The sequence below is a fragment of the Oenanthe melanoleuca genome, chromosome 3, assembly GCF_029582105.1.
Source record: "Oenanthe melanoleuca isolate GR-GAL-2019-014 chromosome 3, OMel1.0, whole genome shotgun sequence".
Classification (NCBI taxonomy): Eukaryota; Metazoa; Chordata; class Aves; order Passeriformes; family Muscicapidae; genus Oenanthe; species Oenanthe melanoleuca.
The window spans coordinates 74,625,617-74,644,134 of record NC_079336.1 but is presented as its reverse complement, the minus strand read 5'-3'; the positions used below and the strand labels follow the sequence as shown (position 1 = coordinate 74,644,134).

The 18,518-nt window shown below is 36.1% G+C and overlaps 1 protein-coding gene across 8 annotated transcripts in view; it reads left to right on the top strand.

Moving 5' to 3' along the window:
• The window catches only part of BIRC6 (baculoviral IAP repeat containing 6), a 170,579-nt gene that overhangs the window by 116,439 nt on the left and 35,622 nt on the right, over nt 1-18,518 (top strand). For 7 of the 8 annotated variants that reach the window (XM_056486486.1, XM_056486491.1, XM_056486490.1 and 4 more), the window contains 2 exons: nt 1,106-1,270; nt 3,163-3,331. In XM_056486486.1, the coding sequence (XP_056342461.1) occupies nt 1,106-1,270; nt 3,163-3,331 (334 nt within the window). The remainder of the gene's footprint in view (nt 1-1,105; nt 1,271-3,162; nt 3,332-18,518) is intronic. The other variant, XM_056486487.1, reaches the window with a different exon arrangement.

The following is an 18,518-nucleotide window of genomic DNA, read 5'->3' as shown; positions in this document are numbered from 1 at the left end:
CACAACTGTTTCATCACCAAGGCACATTCCTTTCCCTGTGTAAAAATTAAAAGATTATTCCAGACTACTGTCCATATGATACTTCACAGGTGATAGTTTCTTTTACCCTTGCAGTCTGTTCATACATCCTTTCTCTTCTTTCATATACAATCTTTAACAAAGTCACTGAGGAGGATGTGAACAGAAAATGAAACTTTTTGGAGCCATAGAACAAATATTGTAATTCCAGCTAATTGTCACCGAGTAATGAATGTAGCAAGTCAATTGTTTAGGGTCCTAAATATGTAAGTAGGAAAACATCTGTTAAAAAGTGCTTATCAGAGATTTTTCTGCATCCTTTTCACCAATGACCTGCTAAAATTCAAAAATTAGTGTAAATACTTCCACAGCACTTCATGTGGGCTAAGCAGTGTTATATTGGAGTTGTGTTACTAAAATCACTGAGGGAGACCATTGGTAAAAACTGTACAAGCACTGTTGCAAAAATGTGCTCTCAGAAAATTTTAAGTATGAGTAACTTCCTTGCTCTTACCTAAAGAGGAGGTAGTGTGTATCTAGTGACTCAGGGAACATATGTCAGAGCTATACATGTAACTTACTGCTCTTGGTATTTGGAGTATTTATTCAAAATCAACAAATACTTGAGCATCTTAATGTTTCAGTTCTGTTCTCTTGATAACATTGCCACTCCCATCCCCTTCATCTCACTGTGTTATTAAATTTGACTAGGTTCTAAGCAGCAATTATTACAGAGCTGTGGTGTTTAGAATGATATTGATTAAGTAGCATTTTAATACCTCTTATCATTGAAGCAGTGGTAGTATCTTGATATGATAAATGAATGATGAAGGGCTTACAGTACTGGTCAAATTGAAGAGCTACTTTTGACAGTTTACTGCTGACCTTTACTAGAACTCCATATATGTAGTAGTCTTTCCTGTGGAAAGCTTTGAATTTCACTGGATGCTGATATCTTTAGAAAGTTAATAAACTGGGATTATATTCTTTTGCATAACAAAGGCTTTTTAAAGATAGCACTATAGGGCTACTAAGATGAAATTATGAAATAATTGTGGTTTTTTTTTTTGTTTTTTTTTTTGCTTAGCCACAGGTGTCAAGTACGCACAATACTGCATCAACAGAAGAGCAACAGTTATACTGGGCTAAGGGCACAGGCTTTGGAACAGGCTCTACAGCTTCAGGATGGGATGTTGAACAAGCCTTGACTAAGCAAAGACTAGAAGAAGAGCATGTGACCTGCCTTCTACAGGTGTGTAATTATGAAATTTTGATTAATGAGAAGCATGGATAGTAAAACTGGAGTTTTGTCAGTCACACAGTAGAGTAATTATAATATTTTGGGCAAAAATTATTTGCAAACAACTGTCTTAATGGAAAATTATATAGATCATAATTTGATCAAGGCTGTTTCCAAATGTGACTAGGCTGCTATATAAAAGACCTGGGTGTGAGTTCTGAAGAGAAAGTGAGTGAGGAGGTGTTCTAGTGGATTTCCCATGAGCTGTCACACACCTCTGTCAAAAGCACTGTACTCAATCAAAAGTGAAGACTGGCCATTGAAAGAGAAAGATATGGGAACAGGCATTTTGTTTTTTGTGCCAAACTGTTACCTATTCATTTCTTACTTTCACTCTACTTTAAGGAAGTACTGGTGTCCATGAGTGTGTTATGCCAGTGTAACAAAATCTCACTCGTGCATACTAGAAAATCTTGAGTGTCAATTACATGACAGTAGTTCTCCAATAAAATCTAGATCTTAGTAAAATTCTGATGTCTTCTAAATAGCTAAGGAGAAGAAGATCCTGCATAATCAGGCTTTTCAAAACATTATGAAATCTAATGAGTCCCTCTTCTCTTAGCTCAGTGTAGGGAGTATGAGATTGTATCTAGTCATCAAAATTTTAATTCACAGAGCCCTCAGTTAAAAGCATTAACTAACGTGCTGGAGTTAGAGCACAAAGGAGATTAAATTTTGAAAAAGCTCACCCCCTGTTGAAGATACCATTTTGATGCTCAGTTATTTTAGTTCTGTAGATTACCTGGCACAATCATCATATCCCTTGCGAAAGGGAATAAAAAAAATAAAATCTGAAAACATTTTTCTATGCAAGAAAGAGGAAAAATGCCTGAATTACTCTCAGCAAAGCTTCCAGGCAGTATTCTGTATTCTTCCAGGGGGAGGTTTAGCTATGAATGTGATAAGTCATGAAGTAAGAAGTCATTTGCTTAGGGCACTCAGCTTTTGAAAGAAGTAGGATTTTGCTGAACATGTCAGTCAGTTGTACAGCAGACTTCCCTTAGTCCCTGCTCTAGAAAGGTTTAGAGAAATTCTGTTGTACAGAGTGCTAATAAGATGCTGCAGGAAAATACTGTGGGTAAGGAGGCTAGAACAAAGAGGGAGAATGAAAGAAAAGAAAAGAGGCTGAAAAGGTGAGTGGAGTCACTGGGACTTCAAGCAGTACAGCCTGTCAGGCCTCAAAGTTACTTAGTTTGAGAGTCCAGCTGCACAAATCAGAAGTGCTTACATCTACAACACAGTAAGAGCCTGTGGACTCAGCCACAGCCACCCTTGGGACAGGTGGGTGCAGTCAGGAGGTGCCTTCCCACCATTTCCAAGGGGAAGGCTGCTCTTTGTTTACTCACATATGAGCTGTGCTCATGAGTAATTGTTCCTCCAGGTAACTCTTGTGCTCACCATAACTTACTGTTTCATCTGTAAACCTTGAAGTCCCATCCCACAGGAAGTTACAAAAATATTTGAAGCATTTGGAGTTGAAAAAAAGAAAAGTCCTACTGCTAGTTGGTTCTAAAGTGAAAGGGACGGGTCAGCTGCAGGTCTAGGGATCTGACCTGGCAAACGTGCTTTGAGTAACTCCAGAGATTTGTCAAAATTCATATTAATTGATCTCCTAAAATAATTCAGATTTTAAACAGTTATTTAATTTTATCATTAACCAGAGTTTGAATAATGTAATAACTGTATTGAAATTCTTCTGAAACATCTTTGGGCCTGCTGAAATAAATACCAGAACTGAATTCACAAAGCAGTTAGTAAAGTGTTAGGGTATCTATCTTAAGGAAAGTCAAAGTTCTTTTGACTGAAATAAATCAGTTTTGATGAAATACTTTGGTGTATTTCAGGTTCTTGCCAGTTACATAAATCCTGCAGGGAGTACATCAAGTGAGGAGACACAAACAAGCCATGAGGGGAGAGGCCAGAACAGCAGCGCTCTTCCATCCGTTCTCCTGGAGCTGCTCAGTCAGTCTTGTCTCATCCCAGCAATGTCATCGTACCTCCGCAACGACTCAGGTAATGTCCTTGCCCCCTTCAGCATCAAAGCTGCCTTACTTCTGTCTAATCAGCTTTTATAGAAACAACAGCTGCTTCTTGCTAGTTTCAGTACACTTGCCAGTTTAGGATTTTACTAATGGAACATTTACTTGAGCCTTAGAAAAAAAATCATCCAACAGAATCTTGTTGAAATGCTCACATTTCTTTCAAAATCTCTTTAAATTTGAAGTTCAGTTCTTCAGCTGTTGAAACTAACAGGAAAATGGTGTTTTCTTCTGAAAAGTTCACATGTTAGTTCTTGTACAGAAGATACACAAGGAAAAGGAGTACTTTATACAAGACCATGAAACTTACTGTGAGAAAAGAAAATTGAGGAAATGCATGCCTGAATTTGGTACATGTTGCACATAGTGCAATTCTACTTCATTCAAAGCTTTTTTTTATTTTGTTTAGGAAATACGAAAATAAGCCTCTTAGCAGAACTGCAAAATATTTCAAATATATGGGAACAATTAAATTGTTGGGTTTTTTAAAGGAAAAACAAGCTGTTTCTATGAGTTCATCAAATTTCTGCTTGTAATTTTGAAACAGAGGTGCTTTGATAGTTTTCGTCTGGTATGTTGTACCTTGCTGGGGAGACCATTTCAGTTTTACAAGGTGGTGTGAAGCAGTATGAATTAATAAGCAAATGCCTGTGCAGAACTAATGACAAAATCAGCAGACTGGCCTTGTGATTTATGTTCAGTCTAAGTAGATGACAGGCTTTAGTATGGAGATGAGCCTTAGTTTGGATTTTTATTAAGTTAGTTTGTTTATAAAGATGGATTTAATCCTTAAGTATCTGGAGGAGTTGTTCCAAATCTGAGTAATTTAGTTTTGGAGCTTATTTTGCCTGCCCTATTTTTGGAGCAACTGATAAATGTCTTTGTCACATTACTGCAGTTCTTTGGGATGCCAGTTGGAGGGTGTGGTGATGTGAATTCATGAAACAATTTTATAGCTCCATGAATTACAGCATATATTTTATGTTTGAGGTAAAAGAAAAATCATCCCTGTCTTAAGTATTTCTGAAGTTACTTAGGGCTAAAACAGGAAAGTGGCTCTTTTAATTTGTACTGACTAGGGCATTACATAATCTTGTGTGATGGAATGGCACTACTTCAAAAAGTCTGCTGGGGTCTTACAGTAAAAATAAAAATACAAAGATCTTTCAATTCATTTGCTAGTCTGCAGTTTGACACCTCACCCTAATTTTGCAATAAATTTGTTAGTTCTGTTTTGCACATATTGCAATGAGGAAAATGAACTAATGATAGACCAAGCTCATTATTGCATTTGAAAATACAATGCAAAAAATCAAGGAATGATAAAGTAAAATAATAAAGTAGTCTTTTTAATAGATACTCATAAATTCTTTGTTGAGGAAGAGTCATTGAAAGGCCTGGCAAAAATGCCGTGTCATCTAAAGGATGAAGGAGTTGGTCCTGAGTTACAGATGAATCACAGCTTCTGAAATTGCTTTTTGCTGTTTTCAAGAGAAAAACGTATCTCTCTGTGTAAGTCACCTTTAACTGGGAGAGAACAGTCAGATACTGATAGAAGAAATGAGATATGTGGCTGGTGGCAGGAAGTTCAGACTAGTTTGGCTTTCAGGGACCATTGTTTTCTCAACGTACAAAGAAAAGTCAAAGTTTTGGTGAGGCATGTTCATTGTAGGTATGTCTTCCACTGCCGAAGTACTGTTGATTGTGGTTGGCAGGAGATGTTGAAATGTTGTTCCTGTGCATTAACAATTAGGAAAGAATGAGCAATGTAGCAGTTAAACTGTGTTAAAGCAAAGCAAAACCTTCCTTTTCAGAGAAAAAAATGAAAACTACTCTTCTATTTACAAGTTCACAAAGAATGGGATTATTTCTATTGAAATTTAGAACTGTAAAATCTGAGGGTTGTTATCCTTTGATTGATCCAAGCAGTATGAATGTTTCCTGCTGTACTTGTTCAGAAGTCTATACAGCACTATAATTAACAGTGCTCTCCTGGATTTAAAAAATAATAACTTGGTAGGCTTGCATCAGTCAAGCTCATCTTTGGAAGCACAATAGGATATTAGTATGAAAGGGAAATGTGCAAAAAGGATGACTTGTGGAAAGAATGTATTCTCTTTGTTAATATTTGAGCCAAATGCGTTTAGTTGGGAAGGAACCCTTGAAAACAGTTTGTCTTAGTGATACCAAGGCAAAATTCCAGTGCAGTAATTACTGCTGAGTGAAAGGCAGACAGATAATTTTCACATTAATGAGTGCAAGTTGCACGTGATGCTGGGGCTCTTGATGTGACTGACACTGAGTGTCAGGAGACAGCTAACACAAGAGAGGCAGGTTGAGAAGCTCTGAAGCTGTTCTAAGTTCTGGTACAATGCTTGTGGGACTGAAAAATTCTCTCAATGTGTTTCTAGTTCAAACATTTCAAATACGGAGATTATTTTTTTATTATTACTACTGTTTTCATTTTATTTTTTAAAATCTTTTAAGACCAGTGCAGTGTAGTAGAATAGATTTGAGTCTTTCCTGCTAGAGCTTTATCTAATTTCAAATTTATCTATCTTGAATACTGGTCTCTTCTCTAGCAGGGCTGAATGGGAGGGAGTCTAGGGAGAGTAGGAAAGGGAACAGCAATAGTAGTGATGCACATGGATATGGTATTCTAATTTTCAGACTTCTTCTGTCAAAATGTACTTTTATGTGGAAGAAGCAGGTAACTGTATTCTTCCTGTAACATGCTGGACTGAGAAATTAGGATACTGCAAATAGAATGCTAACAGAATGTTCCTGGGTTCTGGCACCCAAGCAGGAACAAGCTGTGCCCAGGACAATGGTGACAGAAATTAGCCATTTTCAGCAGCTCTGTAACTTTTTCAGATTTAAATGGGTACTAGTGGGACCACTAACCAAAGGGTTACCTTTATGCTGAAGATATTCTGCCAGATTTTAGGTCTTGTTGTAATTGTTGGAATAACAATGATCTTGACATATCTATGTGCATGTACCATATAAGTAAAATTAAGGAGGGAAAAAGTTTTGATAAAGAAATATGTACAAAGAAGCTGCAGGCATACTCTTTCCTTCCATTGCACAGTATGCTGGTAACTGTGGTAGTGTAAGACAGTAAGAATTCTGGTATTGATGTGAATCTTGTATTTTGCTTACACATGATCAGTTAGCTACAGATCTGGCACATCCAGCTTGCAAAGCTCTTTTGGCAGATTTGCCTGTCTCACAGTTATAAATCTATCTAGGTTTTTTGTTGCTTAAGTTTGTTTTGGCATCCTGCTTAATTTGCCCAAAACATACATGGATTAGATTGTTATCTATATAGTTCTAGATAAGGGAATATTGATCAGACAAGCAGTGCTCACACAGCATTTAATCTTCTAGAAATGTCACCTTGAGCCAGATCAGTACAAATCAGATTGCTTTGATATGTTCTGCAGCTTCATCTGCATCAAACTGAGGTGACTGTGAAGTCCTTGAAAATTGTGAACTGACCAATTTAATTAATTTCTATAATTACTTTTTTCTTGTAGAAAAGGAGGGTTTATCTGTCTTTGAAGAACTTTCCTTAGCATGCAAGATAGCTCTCGTCACAAGAGGCAATAGCTGCTGCAATGCTCACCATTTCTTGATCGTTTTTTTGGTATTTGTTTCATGTCTTGTTGTGGCATTACTGTGGCTTGTATTGTCTTTCATTTTGTAAATGAGAAAAGTTTATTTTTGCAGCATGGTGGGAGATTTTTATTATATCTATGTTTGATCCTAACACTTAACTCAGATTTACATTTGTAAAATTGATGTAGTTTTTAACTTCTGTATCATGAAACAGCTAACATGTCATTCATTACCACGCACATATGCACATTTCACACCAAAAACTATCATGTAAAATCTTTTCACTATTGTCTTGTATACAACACATTTCATTTGAAAGAATTTAGGGACTCTTCTTGACAAAATGCACAACAATAAAATTTGCACTGTAGAACAAGAAGTTCCCAGCAAACATGTCACCATACACAGGTTATCTTGAAGGTCTAGATTTTGCTGATACAAGTAAGGGTTTTTTGACTGATAGGTTTATGAAAACTAATACAACCTAGTATTTCCTAGTGGGAGAGAAGAAAGCAGTGTTTATAATAGTCTTTGTAGCTAACCAGATTTATAGAGACAAGGCAGTGGGAAGGAATAATGAAACAAAAGAAAAATGAAGTGACTTTTAGAAAAGGGCAGAGACTCTATTTTTTAATAGGCTTGAACAGTAAGAAGCCAATTGAATTTGGGATTTGTCAATACCACAATATTAGGTAGTCTCTTCATGGTAAAAAATAGAGTTTTGTACTGGTTTGTCCTTAAAATAGTAACTAGCAAACACTTAGATTTGTTTAAAGCCAAAGATTGAGATTTGTTATCACCTTTTCCTTGGAAAACAGATCTCATAGCAAGTTGCAGAATTCTGCTTGAATTCTCCTTGTTTGAATTTCCAGGCTTACAGGAAGCAGATGATACTGTAATTTTAGCTGGGGCTTTCTGGCATGCTCTTTTCTTAGTCACCTTTCCTTCTTTGGTGAACAAAGATGCTGTGTGATGTGGTCAGCATTGTTTGTAGTGTTATATGAACTTAGTCTTCCCTGGGTTTTACTGCTGAGAAGAGATGATGCATTTCTGTGCAAGGATGTCGCTGAAATAATTGTCTTTACTGACCAGCATCTTCCACTTGATGAGAGTCCAATATTTGCTTCCAATACACCTTTCATAGTTTACCAAGTACTACCACATCATGGACTTGTGGATTCATTTATGTTGTGCTGCTTTATCCTGCTGCCAAATACCTCACTGTGAACGTTTTCCAATCAGTACTGTGGACAAAGCTGTTGAATGTTAATGTGCTGCTTCTTTTTTCTGACTCTTTTGATGTACCTTTGTTAGCTGAGTCCATTGAAGTCATACTCTTCAGGCTGCAGACCATGAACTACGCTAGTTGTTCTGCTGGAGAGAGAGTATTTCTTTTCTAACACTTTTTTCTAACACTTATTCTAGGCATTTCTAGACACACTAGGCATTACATAGTGTTATTTTACTTTCTGCCATGTAATCCAGTCCCACTGAAGTGAGTATGTTGAGTATTCTGAGGCAGGTACACTGAGCTCTTTATTCATCCATCACTGGAGGTGTGACGGTACTGCTGCAGTGTAAGTGTTGAATCATCGTGCAACTCTGCTTTTCCCTAGACTGTTTTTTTGCTGTGTATAGTGAGAGGTAGTTGCTATTAAGGTATTTTATGTTGGTGAAATTCTTAAGCATATACTGGATTAAATGGATAAGTACCAAAGCTGTTTGTTAGAGCTCATTTAACTAAAGTTAGATTTAGGTCCACATGAGTATAGCACGCAGGTATTGCCTGTTAACAAAGAACATCAGATTGCTGTTTTAAAACAAAATGTAACTTCTATGCTGAGGCAATCTAATGATAAAGTTACCCTATGACTTCCCTCTAAGGGTCAAAGCCTCTGCTATAAATGAAATCAGAAGTACAGTGGCATTTTAGATAGACAGCATATAATTACTGAAATTAAAATTTCTCCTAGACTTAATTAATGTTAATGAGCTCATTCAGTGGTAAAAGAATCATACTGACCCTTTGCCACATTTGGTAATAATTCTGGGATTGGTTTTTGTCTGTTTTGCTGTTGAAGAGGTTACAAAAAAAAGGTGCAATGTTTCACTGTAGTGCTGATGTACTAGTTAAATCACGATTTTGAGAACTATGCACTGAAATTATACGAAAAAAACTGTTTATTTATTTCACAGAATTTACAAGTTTTAAATAACTTCAAGATCAAAATAAACAGCAGTAATTTCTGCTTGAATTTCAGTTTTCAGGTTCTTGTAATCTTTCATTTCAGAGGCCCATGTCAAATATCCTTGTATTATGAGATTAAATGCAATAATATTCATAAGTATGTAGATATGAGAAGTATATTGAAAAAATTAATAATGGTAATATCTGTTCTGTAGTCTTAAATAAACATTAGTAACCTACATAATTCTTCTAGAATGTAGCTTAGTTTTACAGAATGCTTTGGTGCTTCAGATACTGAAAATAAGTTTACATTTATTAGAGACTTGCTGAAGACTGTGCCTGGTGAATAAATTTTCTTGTCTGCATGTGCTTCCTTCCAGTGCAGCCTCAGCTCTCTTCTATCATTCCTTCTAGCTGAGCCAGTATTACTCAGAGTTGCAAAACCAGAATATACCATCTTCCACCTCATTTGTCCATAAATCAGTGTTACAGTGTGTTTCTGCAACTGACTGAAATATCATTGTCTAATTCATTCTCTTCTAGGTCCCCGACCTTATTCTATGCATGTACTGGTTTAGAATGATTTCCAAAAGTTCAGTTGGATTATCAGTTACCATCCACTATCTATCCACTAATAAGCTATCACCTATATAAGGGATGTATTTGTTCACTTGTCATTTTATGGAGGGACTGGATGAAGTTTTGTAGCCTAGAAGAAATTGAGCTGATATTCAGAAATGCAGCTACTCTGTTGTGGCACAGTTAATTGTAAGAAAAGTGTTTATTAAAATAAGTTTCTTTCTATTTTTTTCATGTTATTTGTTTAATGAGTTTTTAATCCTAAACTCTCAAAAGTAATTTTCATTATAAGGTACATGTGAGATACATTCATGTATGCAAAAACTTCTATGGTCTCAGACTGTCTGCATCTTTGGATCTAGTTTAAAGGCATATGTAGATTTAATTAAATTAGTGGAATTAGTTCCACTAATTTCAGTAGCCAAATGGTATGTTCTGTGAAGTGTGATTAAGAGTTGCAGTTCTGGACCTCAATCGTAGACAGTGCAAAAAAAGAAAATTTATTCAGGACCTGGTCCAGAAAGAGAGAGTACAGTCTTCTGGACAAAGGTTAAACCAGTTTTCTATGCAGCACTGTGAATCCTTGCATGATATGTTTTACTTGAAAGTAAGCATCAGAGTGAAAAATGAGAATTGTACTTGGCTTCTGTTAAACACATTCTAAAAATGGTGGTACAGAAAATGTAATTAAGATTTTTTTAATTTAGAGAATATGTATTAGTGCTTCATTGTAATTATTAAGATGTCTTAAAAGAAGTACTAAAATTATTATTTTTCACACCACTTTAAAGTATTTTTAATTAGAAAAGCACATTGTCAGTATAGCATGATGATTTCAAATACAGATTTAGTAAAGGCAAGAAAATCTAACCTTTTTCAGCTTTCCACAAGACTAACAAAAATGCTGCAGAATATAGTCAATAATTAAAATTTTATTTATAATGTTATAACTTCTAGTATAACAGTGTTTCTGTTTCCACACTTATTATACATTAGTGTAAATTATAATCCTAAATTATGGTGGTCTAAAAATAAAAACCCTTTTTGCCTGTTTTCTGGTCTCAGCTATGGAGAGACATACTGCACAAAAGCATAGAAGGCATGGGACTTGCTTATAGTTACTTACATATTTAGTTTATCTCTTTCTATGTTCTGATTATTTTCAGTGTTTGCCTGCAGTTCTGTCTTGCATGTTTGCTGGCAATAAAACAGAGCTGTCTGATCCTGCTATTCAGATATCCTCTGTTACCAGTGAGAAGTTGTATTTGGTCTGCCTCCATTTACGTAATTTAGCACCCTAGCTGGGCTCATGGGTACACTTTGCAGTCATTGATGCAGCACCCTTAGCCAGACACTTCACTCTGGAATGTTTTTGATACTCTTTTCATAGAATGGTGGGTTTTTTGTTTTAAATTTAGAAATCATCCTTACCATTGCAGATCTTTGCACTTTGTGCTGTACAATTGATTTTCAAAAATGTCATCAAAGTGTAGTGTAGATGTACACAAAAACAATAACAAATAAATTGAGCACAGTTCCAATAATCCCAAGCAGTGCTAAAATAGATTCTTCTTTTTCCTCTTTCTCCTCTTGCCTTTTTACATCTTCCAGTGTTGTGATGGCAGAGGTCCCCATTTTTCCTGCAAATACCTTCACCAGTATTCTGGCAGCTAGCTAGAAAAAAGAAAGCAAATGGTAAATCTGGTCTGACAAACGTGCAAGCTTTGATCTTTTTAAAAACAATTCTGTAGGTCTTCATACAACATTTCTTAATTCTGCATTTATTGAGTTATATTCATCTTTTGTTTTCTTTTTCTATGAACATGTTGTTTTTTATTAAAAATAAATGTTCTGTAGGTACAGATTTGATAGGACTGAAAAATAGCTTGGTGTTTTAAGCCAGTTATATGCTTTATTACAAAAGACATTTAAAATGTATCTTTAGCCAGTTAATTTGTTTCCTTATAAAAGATGATACTGGTGAAAGCAGGTATGTGAGCATTGTCAAATAGTCTGGAATGCCTGGGGAGGTTATATGCATTTTCAGCTTTTCTTAAATATTTAACTGCAACACAACAAAAACAGTTGAAAATATTCATTCCTGCTATTTTCAAACATGGAAAATGTGCCTCTTTAACACAGTATTACAGTTGTTTTTCAGCAGTGAGCCCCAAGATGGCAATTGCAAGTGAGATCTTATCCTTTTTCATGTTTAATAGATCAGCTTGTGGACATCTGTGCAAACAGTAAACATTTAACAGAAAATGTCTGTCTCTTCAAATATAAAGGAGGTTGTTATATATGCTGATTATTGCAGTATGCCCAGGATGGTAGTACTTTTATAGTAGCAACATTCTATGCAATATAAGAATTTGAGTAGACATTTACACATGCATGTATGATTTGTTATCTTTTTTTGGTTGCAGAAGTGAGGTTGACAGGTCGTTTCTATTACTTAGCTGCTCTTGTACTCTTAATTTACAGTCAAATATCCTCTAGAAACATATTCCCTGTAAAATTATGTTCACTGGTGACTGGGATGTCGATCTTGTATGTAATCTGCTATGCTGTTTTAGCTTTATTGATCAGAAATTTGATGGGGATTTCTACTAGTTCAGATCACTCCAATTTACTGAAGATATAAAATCATTTTATAGAGCAATAGCATCATTCTCTCCTGGCAAACGGCTTTAATCATTAGACATTAACTTATTTCTGCTGTGAGTCTAATTAATGTCATCAGCTCAGGGCATATCTTACAGAAAGGTTAAAAAAAATGGTATTTCTTACCCTACATTGCATCAGGAATAAAATGTCATCAGACATGCTTCTTACGCGTCGATTCAGTGGCAAGCCAGGCTTTTATCTTCATGAAGGGGCTGCTCTCCTCTCCCAGACAGACCAGATAGGAAGACGAACAGTTTCTTGATGAAGAAGTTTATCAGGGAGGATAATAATGTTGCAGAATCTTCCAAATGACTGGTGTTCTTTCTCAGTAATCCACTAAAGCAAATGTAGTCGAAAAAACAGTAAAGCTCTTTCTCATAATGCTCCTCACTGTTGACTAATTCTCATTAAAACTGAGGCTTTTTTTCCTTAGCTGGTGCAGAGCAACAAAATGCATGCTGTTCTGTTTAGTCTTAAAAGAAAATGCAAACAGCTCCTGGTTTTATTCAGTTATACTTAGTTATTTTTTAAGACTTCAGAAACACCCAGCCTTTGATTTACTCTTTGTGGCAGCCGTCTGAAGAGGCTTTCTCACGTTGACATGCTGTAATTCCAAATGCAGCGAACTACGTGCAGTCACACTATGTAATTTTAGTCCAGCCTGAAAAAGGATGGAAAGAGGTCTGCTTTGCTGGCAGTGGTGTGAACGCTGTCACACACCTGCCTTCAGAGCCTCTGGAAAGAATTCCAAGGTATTCTTCGGAGCATTGCATAACTCAGCCAGGCAAATCTGAGGAGAGGAATGACAGTGGCTTTAGTTGCACACTGTGGCGAGCTGTGACATTGATTAAACATGCACTTGGCACTTGCTGAATAAAGAAGGAGCTACGAGCCACCCTTGCAGACAGTGAGTTGCATAACAATGTGTGATGGCTCTGCTGTTTCATCGTCAGGCCAGGCACATTTTAATCCTGTACCAAGGCAGAAAGTGCCGGTGTAAAGAGGAGCAGAGTTAACTGTACTTTGGGGTTTTCTCAGCAAGTGCTGCATGACAAATGGTGACATTAAGGCATTCAAGCTGAAACAGTGTTTCTGCCTTTTGTCTCTTTATGCTTTGTTTGACAGGCAATTGTTTCTATGAGAAATAAATGCTTTTCCTCTTTTATTCACCACCCAAAGAATGCAGGTTACCATGTAATTAGTGAAAATGCTTAAAAATAATCCTGTTCTGATTTCATTGAAAGCCTGAACACAATTTTTTTCCTGCTTAAATCAGAGAGGCAATTTTTTCCTGCCCAATTGGAAAGGGGGGAGAACTCTGTAAAGTCTTCTCCTCCCAGTCTCTCCAGATTAAAAAAAAAAAAGAGCACAGGATTTTAATAACCTCTGGAAGGACTGTATTTCAAATAATTCTGTTCAGTCACTTTGATCTATGAAGGCTACCAATGCAATGTGTTTTCATTGGTGTAGGATAGCTTTTTGCTGTGAATGCAGCTGTATTTTTAATCTGTCAGAAAACTTGTTTTGTAAAAAATACTTGCAATGCCAAGCAAGTCAGAATTCAAATGTACAAAAATGTACTTTTGTATATGTTTATGAAATATCAAAATGCAAGTAATTAGATTGAGTTTGGACACTTGGAATTTAACTGGAAACCTTAATCATTTTCCAGAATGTCATATTTTAGGAGTACAAGGCATTGTTTGAAATCCAGTTTTGAAAAATCTTTTCTAGAGAAAGCAGAAGACAATAAAACCATTGTTATAAACTCTTCCACTTTCAACTTAATTTAACTTACATTTTTTCTCATTACTTTTCCTACGTGTCTAAATACATTTGTTAGTTTCTTAGTAACATACAAAACTTAACGTAACATATTTTGCATGTGCATTATTTTAATGGTAAATACCATGTATGAAGTGCTGTGAGTTGTATGGTACTTGTATGTGATTTGTCCCTTATCCCAGAAGTTATGTTGCCTCAGTGAAATTGTTTGATTCTAGAAGAATTAACTAACTAGGTTAAACCTCTTCAGCATAGCTTCCTTAAATATAAATTTTCTAATATGTACATATGGTCTTTCCTTTCAAGCTCTACCCTTTTTCTGAAAACACTACTTCATCTGCAGTTGTTTTTTCGATTGTTTTGTCTCAATGTATCTTGAATGTATTTCTGTATTCATTTAGCTCCATTGAGAGATATAAAGATAGGGTAATTTTCACCTGTGTGTTCTGACCATTCACATTGCTGACAGCACCTAGCAATAACAGATTTTTCAAGCTGCTGTACTGTATTAACCCTCACGTGTTCAAAATCAAACCCTTTCCTTTGTGAAAGAGGGAAATCACGCAACGTGCATATTTTATTTAAAGATTAATGATATATTTGCAGCTCCACAGAGAGCAGCAAAAAAATCTTGAAACATTTCTTGCCCTGGTTATTACTGTGGTTGAGGTCTCATCGTGGCCTGCTGTTTTTAGATTTGTGCTGTAACTGGCACTTCAGTGGCTAGGGTGAAGCCTAGGAAACAATTCTGTGTGGGCTGCCTTTGCACACAGGTGAGGGGCAGAGATGCCTCCTGCACAGCCTGATTCAGATGCAGTGTTTGCCACGGTCTGGTGGCGTTTCTCTCTCACATCCTGCCATTATTGCATTGGTATGCGTGTCTGTGTGGACATGACGTGAATGGGTTTGGGAAACAGACCCTGCCAAAAATACATCTCCAGCACAACACAGTAAGGAGAATGGGGAAAAGTAGCTGCTTAAGCTGTCAGTGGTGGCAAAGATTTCTTGGTTGAGAAGAGGCAAATAAAGGTTATCAGACTTAACATTTGTCAGTTATGGGAAACTCAAGGAATTCATCCATGTTGGGTGGAAGCTGGAATTTACAAATAACTTCCTTAGGGCTACAAGGCATCTCCAGTGTGAAATGAAAATTTCATGCAAGATTTCTCACGAGTGAAGTGAGTAATGTAGGTTGATTAGAAAAGGCCTTGATTTATCCATAATACTCATTATTTGGAAAGATGGGGAGATACTTTACATTTTCTGTAAAATAACATTAAGAATCTGGGAGTAGGTTTTATAGAAGTCAGTAATAAACCCACCTGTTTTGGGGTGAACATTACATGGTTATATAGTATTTGAAGTTTGAACATTGGTATCCAAAAACGTCCTAAATTTAATTCTGTTACTTCCATCTAGGAAGAGCTTTCAAGCACTTAGTAAGACTTTGGCAACTCCTCAGTAACTGATTTATGTGGTATGCTGAGAGCAGGACAAATTTGGTTGATTAGAGGTCACTCTGTTCATTACTGCTGAAGTCACTTCTATTGCATGGGAATAGACCTTAGGCAATACAAATGTATGTCATATTTTAAAGATATTCATACTTCAGGGGAAGTTGCCAAGCTATCTTGTAAGAACTCCATGGTATAAATTCAACTGTTTACAGTCTTGATCCTTTGATGATCATTATCCTGCTATACACTACAGCTACGAATAATGTGGTACACCCAGAGCATCACAATTGCAAAAGAAGCAAGTTCTCTTTAAGTGTATATTTTAGTTTTCCTCATGTATTTTTATGAATTTATAGAATTTGGAGTTTTGTGCACTCTAAAATTATTCTATATGCTGTATTTTTTCAATAAAATAGCATGTTTTGATTTAGATAATATCTAGACTTAAAAGTCTATTTAGGTTAAAATGCTGTAATGAAATCCAAAAGATCAGTTGTCCATGAAGACTGTTTTCCCTTGTAGTTTTTCTGACTTTTCCCCAAAATGCAGGAAGGTACTTGAAATGAGGTAGCATATGTATTCTGTAGGGTGATGTATACCAGTTTTCTTCTCCAACAACCTCCACAAACTTCCTTTTATGAGGTCTGATGGTTTTTCTGTTAAATTGCAGAACAATAGAGCAAAGCTGTGTCTGTTGGGAGATGCAATAGTATGCACAAATTAAGATGAACTGGTTGGCTTAGCATAAGCAAGAGGTGGATAGCCACACTCCTTCTTTCTTCTTTAGTATTTTTTTTTATTTCTTTTTTTCTCTCTCTCCTGATAACACAGACACTGTTTTCTTGGTGGGAGCTGTTAGCCTATTTTTTATGATACAGATTGATGTGTGATGCCCTTGAGTCAGCAGTGATAGGCATGGCAAGGTTTCAAAGTATTTTTTTACTCTTCTGCTGAAAATAAGAGGAAGGACCCAGGTCCTCCATCTGAAGCAGCACAAGTTATTTTTAGCTTTCTTACTATTCCCTTTCATGGCTCTTTTATGTATTCAGCTCAGCATTGACTTGATGATTTTGACACTTCAGCTAGCTATACACTTCAACTTTTTTTCCTTCTGATTAAGGAACTTCATTGTCTTTTGGCTATTGTCTGGGGATTTTCCTGATTTTGTAACTTAGATGCTGACCCAACATACCCTTGGAAAAATTTAGAATTCTCTTATAACCAACTACAGTCAGTTCCCAACTGTCAGTTTTCACTTAGCAAAAATGTTCTTGTTCCGTCTCTCCCCTTTGCTCTGAAATAGTTCTGCATTAAGAAGTCAATTAAATGGGTGTGAAGTAGTACCATTTCTTCTGCCACAGCCCTTTCAACACCAGCTTTTCTTGTTACTGGTCAAGCTCAATTCCTGTGATCATGGTCAGAATGGACACTGCTATTTTGTTAAGAAACGTTCTAAGTTTGACAATTGAGTAAAAGTTTAGAAAAAAATAGCCTTTGGAAGGTGTCATATGACATGTCATGTATTTGTTCAGAGAGATGTATTTAAATCACTGTCTTCATGTACTGAAGAATTCAGAAGTTGGTGACTGATGAATGTTCCTGAGTTAGAGGTGAGGATTTCAGCCCGAGCTGCATGTGGTGGCCTTCTGACAATGAGCAATCTTCATTTTTCTCTTTTTACTTGTATCAAAAAGAATCTCTTGTATTGTACCTTTATTGAGTGGTTTATAACTGTTGGAGTGCTTCAGTTCTGATTCAGTGCTGTTCTCTGCAGTTCAAGAGAGGTTTTTGTAATCAAAGACAGCAGTTTTTTAGGGCTATTCCTTCACAATGTTTGAGTGTAGGCTTCATTCTTCTGTAGGAGTATTAGGGCTTTTGAGTATCAGTTTTTTGAGTTCTCATCTTCATAAATTTTTGTGTGTTAGAGGAGTCCAGTAAGTGAACATTGCAGACTCACTGGGCCAGCATAGGAGGAGAAGAGTAGTGAGAGCTGATTGTAGTTCAGGAGCGTGGCCCTCAGGAAACTGCAGTACTACACCAAATTCTTTTTTCTCCAAAGTCCTTAAAGCATCTTACCATCTGAGAAAGAGCACATCTCATCGGTCTGAGTTTGCAGATGACTGATCTTGAAAAACCAAACAAACCTAGAGATTACTGCACTCCCAGTATCTTTTATATGTTTCTTTCTTCTGTTTTGTCATCTTTATAAGGAAATCAGTTTGGAATAAGTGGATGGAAATATTAGCCCACCGAACCTCTTAATTCCTATTTCAAGATAATATGAATTTGCTTATATTTTCAAAGCATTTAAAGTAGCAGACTGTTTTCTAGTAGATACTGCTTTATAACAAAATTTTTTTAAATGTCAAAACTGATTATCCGTTTCACTGGTTGATAATATACAAGATTTATGAAAGAACAAGTTATAAATCTGTAAATTCAGCTCTACTGTGTTGCAGAAATTTGTTGTAATTTATAACGAGTAATTATGTATTGAAACATCATGGCACTGAAATCTTTGAAAATTAAAAACCTGGTTGTTACAAAGAACAAAGTAGCTTAGATTTGATTTGTAATTTGGTACTGGATTGCGTGACAGATAAAGCACTTGGTCTTTTCAAGACTGACGCTTGCTACAAAGAGCTAATTGGAGGGCTTTTTTTTCAACAAATTGGTATTTAGCAAAGTTCAGTGAGACACTGGACCTTTGCTTCAATCTATATCTGTTCCTGTACTGCACATTGTTTTATATGGTTTTTAAACATGAATTCATGAACTGGCATATCTTCATTGATTTTTTTCAGCTGGTGGTATATTTTGCAGCTGCATGCACAGAGCATATCTTAGACTAGCTTGTGACCTCT